Genomic DNA, 7,589 nt, shown 5'->3' with positions numbered 1-7,589 from the left:
TTGCTTGTAGACTTTTGGATCACAGCCATTCTGACTGGTGTGAAATGGTACCTCATAGTGGTTTTGATTTGCATTTCTCTGATGAGTGATGTTGAGAATCTTTTCATGTGTTTGTTAGCCATCTGTATGTCTTCTTTGGAGAAATGTCTATTTAGTTCTTTGGCCCATTTTTTATTGGGTCATTTGTTTTTCTGGAATTGAGCTGTAGGAGTTGCTTGTATATTTTTGAGATTAGTTGTTTGTCAGTTGCTTCATTTGCTATTATTTTCTCCCATTCTGAAGGCTGTCTTTTCACCTTGCTTATAGTTTCCTTTGTTGTGCAGAAGCTTTTAATTGTAATTAGGTCCCATTTATTTTTGCTTTTATTTCCAATATTCTGGGAGGTGGGTCATAGAGGATCCTGCTGTGATGTATGTCATAGAGTGTTTTGCCTATGTTCTCCTCTACGAGTTTTAGTTTCTGGTCTTATGTTTAGATCTTTAATCCATTTTGAGTTTATTTTTGTGTATGGTGTTAGAAAGTGCTCTAGTTTCATTCTTTTACAAGTGGTTGACCAGTTTTCCCAGCACTACTTGTTAAAGAGATTGTCTTTAATTCATTGTATATTCTTGCCTCCTTTGTCAAAGATAAGGTGTCCATATGTGCGTGGATTTATCTCTGGGCTTTCTATTTTGTTCCATTGATTTATACTTCTGTCTTTGTGCCAGTACCATACTATCTTGATGACTGTGCAAAGCCCTCTTTTTGGTACCAGTTCAACCCAAATCAACGTCCTCTGGATTTTTTTCTGTAGTTTCACTTTTTAAGATACCACATCTTGCCACTCCCTGTGAACTCTGATCTTTTGGGGCCATTCAAATGGCACACAGCCTTTGCAGAGTTCTATGACCCTGTAGGAGTCATTTCTAAAGCACTCATGCATCCTACTCATCAAATCCATATGTGGTGTAACATCAAGTGTAGAGAGCTCTAAACTCTCTTCCATGGCTTCTCCCTCTTCAGTGCTGACCCTTGCAAAGTGCTATCTCTGGCCCCACTTCTGCATTTACCAAATCAGCACAGGTGTCCAGTATTATCTCTGAGGACTATTTAGATGGGAAAACAGGACAATACACATGAAAACAAGTCTTGAAAATAGGCACACACACCTAGTTCTAGCTTACTCATTATTTAAAGCTTACTTCATAAGAAAAGTAGTAATTAGGTATTTATTTTGCTTCAGAGAACAAGGCGCTCATTTCCCAAAAAGCCAATTTAGTCACAAAAGTATCTGCAAGGTACACTGTAGAAGTATTATAGAAAAAAGTAAGTAAGAACAAACGCGGAAATTCTTTAAAATCTAGGGAACTCCCTGGCGGTCCAAGGGTCAGGACACTTCAGGCTTTCACTCCTGAGAGGGAATGAAGATCCTCCAAGTCACTGAGCCAAAAATAAATATATATATAAAATTTAAACCAGAACTTAATACATGCATTTCATGAAATTCTTTTATAACTGAGATTTTATTGGTTGTTTTGAGGATCACTACACAGACATTTCAATTTGTACACAATTCTTCACATATGTACCAGAAATCTAAAATATCATGTAGTTGTGATTCATAACAGTTATTCCAGTGACTTTCCAGCTTAAAATTTGGAGCAAACTTTCCTTAACAGGATATCAAGTACCAATATCTTCAAATATTGATATGTTGTTACATCATAAGTCCCACTGATTCACAATTTAATATCATATACACGACATACCCAAACTGTCAATCGTTCACAGCACATTAACCAAGTTACTAGGAAAACTGGACTACCACGACCAAAGATGTTATAGTATAGTGCACAAAATTCTGACCAGGAGAGCCAAGATCAAAAAGTGGTTTGCTGTAGGAAATAATTCTACCAAAACGATATGGGAAGAGAAGTAATTTAAAGTGTTCAAGACATTAAATGCACAACTGACTCCAAACTGCCATTTAGTATGCTTTTGTGTTACAGGATATAAAAGCTACCCCCCATCTATGGAATGTTAAGCTGACACCCAAGACAATCAAAGCCTCCCGTATCCAATATCCCACTATTTTCTGGTTGTACCAAAAAATAAACAACCAGCAAATGATTTCACCTCTTAAAAAAAAGCATTTACACTTAAAAAATGGGATGAGGTGGGATTCCCTCCTTTTTAAAAATGTTTCTAGAGCTACTAAAAAACTTGCATTTACAAAATAGTTGATAAAAATATTCCTCTGGATTGTACAAGAAGGGAAACAGGGACCACTGACAGGACTCAGTATGTGGTTATTAATCAGACTTGGCTTCTTTCTCTTCTGCTTCGTCAGAGGCTGGGCTCTGCAAATCAATGAAAAAAAGTGATCAAACATTTGACTCCTGCATCATTGCTATAATAAATGCTATATTTAGCATTTATAATAAGTTTTCCTCATTGTACTATTAAGTCTTAAAAATACATTCAACCCTCAATATTTGTAGATTCTGTACTGGTGAATTCACCAACTCACTACAAGTTATTTGTAAACCCAAAATCAATACTGATGGCATTCCCACGGTCTTGTGCAAATACATAGCAGTAAAACCATGAGTCACCTGACATGCAGTCTCAGCTAACCCTGCTTGTTTCAGCTCTAACGCTGTAAACAAGCATTTATTTCACAGTCTATTTAGTGCTACACGTATCAATTTTTTTTGTCCTCATGGTGGAGAAAATGTTGACTAGACAAGTCTAGTGTTTTTCAAGACTATGTGCAACAAGGCTGTGGTGTACATCTGTGTATATGGAGAAAACCGACAATGGACAGCTTGACTGAAGCACAAGTTATACTGCTGCCTCTCTTGGCCCTGCGTTCTATAATTCCTCAAAAACACGTATTAAGCATGAATGCACATAAGGTTGGGGGCTTCCCTGGTGGCTCAGTGGTAAAGAAGCCACCTGCAAGGCAGAAGATGCAGGAGACTCAGGTTTGATCCCGGGTGAGGAAGATCCCCTGGAGAAGGACACGGCAACCCATTCTAGTATTCTTGCCTGGAGAATCCCATGGACAGAGAAGCCTGGGAGGGTACAGTCCATGGGGGTGCAAGAGATGGACATGACTGAAGCTACTAAGCACACACGCACGTAAGGTTATGGTTTGATCTGTTGATGGAAATGTTGCAATGAGTGTATTTTGAGACTCTAACCCTGTATTTCCACTACGTGCAACTATCCAGTATTTGGAGCAACCTTATAGAATACAACCATCACAGATAATGAGAATCAACTATAGTTTGATAAAAGGGATTAGAAGGTGACATTCTCCCCTTATAATTTTATTAGTTATTTACCACAACCTTGAAACCCACTTATTTTTATAGGTAAAATCTTTTTTTTCAGAGCTTAAAAGGATAGATTGAGGACATCAACCCTTTTAATTGATCGAAGTTACTACCTAAATCTAGACAAGTGGCTACTTTTAAGAAAAACTTCATTATATAAAAGTTGAGAAAAATGTGAAAAATTAAGGGAATGGATTAAAAAAATTTTTAAAGGAACATCCAGAATATTAGAAACTAACAAAGGGAATGTATGTATACCTATGGTTGATTCATGTTGAGGTTTGACAGAAAACAAAATTCTGTAAAGTGATTATCCTTCAATTAAAAAATAAATTTATATTAAAAAAAGAAACTAACAAAATTATTAAGATCTACAGATGGCAATTTGGTTAAAAAAAAGACCAGAATGTTTAAACAAAATCCCTACATTATGTAAAGAAAAATAATTTAGTAAAAGAAATCTTTAAAAAAAAATCTAGCAATTAATAAACATATATACAATAAAAATGGTGAATCTGAATGTAAAATTCTGTGTACGATTTCATGTTTACAGTTAAAAAAAGAACCCATTAAAGGTAAAATTTAAAATATTATCTAAATTCATAAAAAATATTCTGCCCACTTGGAGCAAAATACAATCTCTGTTCAATATTATAAAGATTGTCTTATCTGCTACATTATTCACTGTTGAGAGTCAAAATTAAATCACACACACACTCCTGACCTCCTCGTTTTTAGTCTCTCCATTTTCTGCAGGTAAGTCTTCTTTAGTCTCCTGGTTAGCCACTTCCGCCTGTTTTCCCTTTGCTCCTCTTTTCCCTTTTGTTTGCACTTTTTTGTCTGAAGATTTATCCTGTGATAAGAGTAAGAGTATATTTAAGTATCAACTCTGCACTTATCAACATTTTTTGACTTGCTAGGAATTGTCCCTACCATAGCTGCAGTGTTAGTGCTGCCGCTTGCCAGTCTGAGTTACAGGACACACTTCAAGGTCAGCCCGCAGCAAACAGGACCACATAGCATGCTGAGGTCCTAACAGCACCTGTATACCAAGCCTCACCAGACTCAAGACAATTACATCTAAAGCCTCAGCAACTCCCCTTCTCCACTGTTCTCTGAAGTTCCAACAGGAAAGAACAGACAAACTGAAGAATTTTTGCAAGGCTCTCTCCCAGCCCCCAACCCTACCCACCCCCAAACTTCTTTTAAGTGGGAACAACAATCAAATTATCAAATAACCACTGTCCCGAGGATTCACCTGAGAAAAGCACCATGTTGTAAGGTCAGATTGATTATCCTGCTCCAGTTAGTCCCTTGATACATAATCAATAGCTAAAAAGATCGAGTTTATAATTTCATTTAGGCATATGAAGTATCTGAAAACACACAGGTATGTGATGATAAAAGACCTTCAAAGGTTATGCCGCTTTAAAATAATATACAACAGTATTTCTGGATTCGATCCACCAGTGGGGAAGGAGAAATCTAACAAATATTTATTTCCTATAAGTACAGGATGTAGTTAACAGTCAAATTAAGTCAAGTCACCAGTGAGTTGCGTAATACTGACCAATACTTGCATTAAACAGCCACAAAGATACAGAAGACCTTACAACTTTAATGCTAAGGGAGCGGGGGATCAGTGGAATGGATTCTGCGCCAATAGTGGCATTCCATACATGACAGCAAGTCAACCACTAGCAACTGAGTATCTTTAGAATAAACAATAAATCATCTAATAACAAACGTATTTGGGGCAACACTGCTACATACAGACACACCATGAAGTGTCACAATACTTCCTGCATTTAAAAATAATTCTTTAACAATCTGATTGCTTTAGATTTGTCATTAATTTCATAACCGCTATCAGAGCATCATGAAAGTATAAAACCTTATGTGGATAACAGCCTAGACTGAAATATCACTTTTAACTACTAACAGCCGGAAATCGAGATGAAAGAAAATAAATCTACGCATCTATAGAATGGTAATCAATACACCAAAAGCTTTACCTTCTGTTTAAGGCTTTAAAGTGGATCAATTATGAAGACAATACTACTTTATTAAAATTAAACGGAAGAAAAACTTCTCCCTTTTCCCATCACTTTTCCTTTAGGAAACTGAGCCGACAGGTTTGTTTCTCAAGGAACACGTGAAAACTTACCTGTTGGCCTCTGAAAGGGAAGAAGAAAAACGTTAATTACATCTAATGGCCCCAAATGCAACTGATAGTAAAATTTGATTTTTTTCTTTTTGGCCGCACTGTGCACCGTGTGGAATTTCAGTTCCCTGACCCGGGATCGATCTGGGGTCCCCTGCATTGGGAACTCAAGAGTCTTAACAAACTTACTACCGGGGAAGTCTCTGAACTGTTTTCATTAAAAACAAAATAAAACCCCAAACTTTTAGGACAGATTAAAACAGAGACAGGTAAATAAAAAAGATGTAAAAGAAAACAAGCATAGCATTTTAGCCAATTGGTTTATTGAAAAAGTAAATAATAAAAGACGAGTAGTAATAGTATACTTTACAAGTGGATACTTTCCAACAAGATCTATTTTCCCTGCATTCATGAAGTTTCCCTTTACTGATTTTTCGTATGGAATTCTTCATTTTCAGGTCTGAGAAATTCCAAGTTGGCCTACTACACCTATACCTTCTTTAAATCCACTTTGAAAAGATCACAAAACAACTTTCTATTGGGAAAACGCTGAAATTTTTACACTCAGCTCTGTACAATGTTTAAATAAAGACAAAGGAAAATTTTTTGGTATTATTCAGTATTTAGCTTTCACCTATACTCTTAGGAAAGGGGAGATAACAATGAAGACTGAGGGGAGAGGAGGCTTCTAATAGCAAACTTTCACCTAAGTTTTGAGTTAACAGAAGTTAATCACACCATGAATTTCCCCTGAAGAACAAAGAAGAGCTTTAGAGGGTGGTATCAGTGCTAGATCCAAAGAGTCACAAATGATGTACACATATTTTGCTGTCCCAACTTAGATTTTCAAAATACAAACATCCAACAACTACCCAAACACTCTCCATGTGAATAAAGCAATCAGGAATCTATTCCAGAGCAACACTATTTACGATCATCTTAAAGAATGTCAGGATAAAACAATTTAGAGAACGTTCACATGAACTATACAAAATAATCTTAAAAGAGGAATGTTCTCAGAGAATATAATTTTTGATCTCCCCCTGCACATAAGGTATAATCCCCTACCTTGCTTTGCAAACCTCATATGCAAAAACAGTCCCCATCTCCTGGCTTCAGTCCTAGCTTTTCTGATACTCAGAATAGGAAGGCCAAACATGCAACAGAGAACCACCAACAGGGAACCATTAACCATAACATACACATTACAAAGAATGAATTACCCTGGTGAGTCAAAGTTATTCAACATTTTCAGTTTCAGAATTTAAATTTCCCAAATTCTGGAGCAGCACTAATGTGATACGTTATACTCTCGTAAGCCAGGATGATGACTACATTCACTGAATTTTTCTCATACTAAAAAAGGCAGTTGGTGATGGACAGGGAAGACTGGCATGTTGCAGTCTATGGGGTCGCAAAGAGTCGGACACCACTGAGCCACTGAACTGAAAAAAGGCACTGTTTATTGAAGTTATATAACATAAAACTAAAGTGGTAAATAAAATAACCCTCCGACGACTTTTCGGCAGACTGTGACAACAAACTGTGGTTGATTTGCAGAGTCTCAAAGTTAAGACCTCCGTTGCCAACAGTAACCGTTAGAGACCTGCAACAATTCAAAGACACCATGATCTCTAAAGGCTGAGTCTGAAACCTACCTTTCCCGCCGCCTTTTTTGGCTTCGTTTCCACTTTTGCAGGAGCCGGTTTCTGAAAGACAAAGGTAACACTGAGCTTCTTCCCTAGGTTCGAACCCACGGAAAGGAAAGGTTAGGGGGCTCGCTTTACTTACAGCTGACAACCTCGCCGACCTCCTCTTGGGCTTTGGGAGAAAAAACGAAAATGAGCAAGGAATGCGCGGTGCGGAGCAAACCTAGCCCACCCCCGGGAGCGGAGCGTGTTCTTACCTCCTCCTTCGCTGCCCCCTCGGCGGAGCTGACCTGCGGGAGAAAGAAGAGGGCGAGTGGGCACAGCCCGTGAACAAAAGTGCCCGCGCGCCCCGGGCCTGTCTGAGCGCGAGAACAATGCCCGGCCGCGTGACGTCAGCGGATTCCCGCCGCCGCGTTCGAATCTCGCACCCGGCTCCTCGGGCTGCCGAACGTTCCA

At 38.2% G+C, this 7,589-nt stretch overlaps 1 protein-coding gene across 1 annotated transcript; it reads right to left on the bottom strand.

The window, feature by feature from the left end:
* Positions 1-1,473: 1,473 nt before the first annotated feature.
* HMGN1 (high mobility group nucleosome binding domain 1) lies at positions 1,474-7,525 on the bottom strand (the record flags this gene model as incomplete). Its single annotated transcript, XM_010835015.1, has 5 exons — positions 1,474-2,339; positions 4,045-4,173; positions 7,143-7,193; positions 7,276-7,305; positions 7,391-7,525. Coding segments are annotated over 5 exons (393 nt in total), but the record flags the coding sequence as incomplete, so codon positions are not given.
* Between the last annotated feature and the right edge of the window lie 64 nt (positions 7,526-7,589).

This window comes from Bison bison, unplaced genomic scaffold (assembly GCF_000754665.1).
Source record: "Bison bison bison isolate TAMUID 2011002044 unplaced genomic scaffold, Bison_UMD1.0 scf7180017864037, whole genome shotgun sequence".
In the NCBI taxonomy this organism is placed as follows: Eukaryota; Metazoa; Chordata; class Mammalia; order Artiodactyla; family Bovidae; genus Bison; species Bison bison.
Note: the sequence above shows the minus strand (reverse complement) of the source record. Positions and strands in the feature narration are given on the sequence as shown.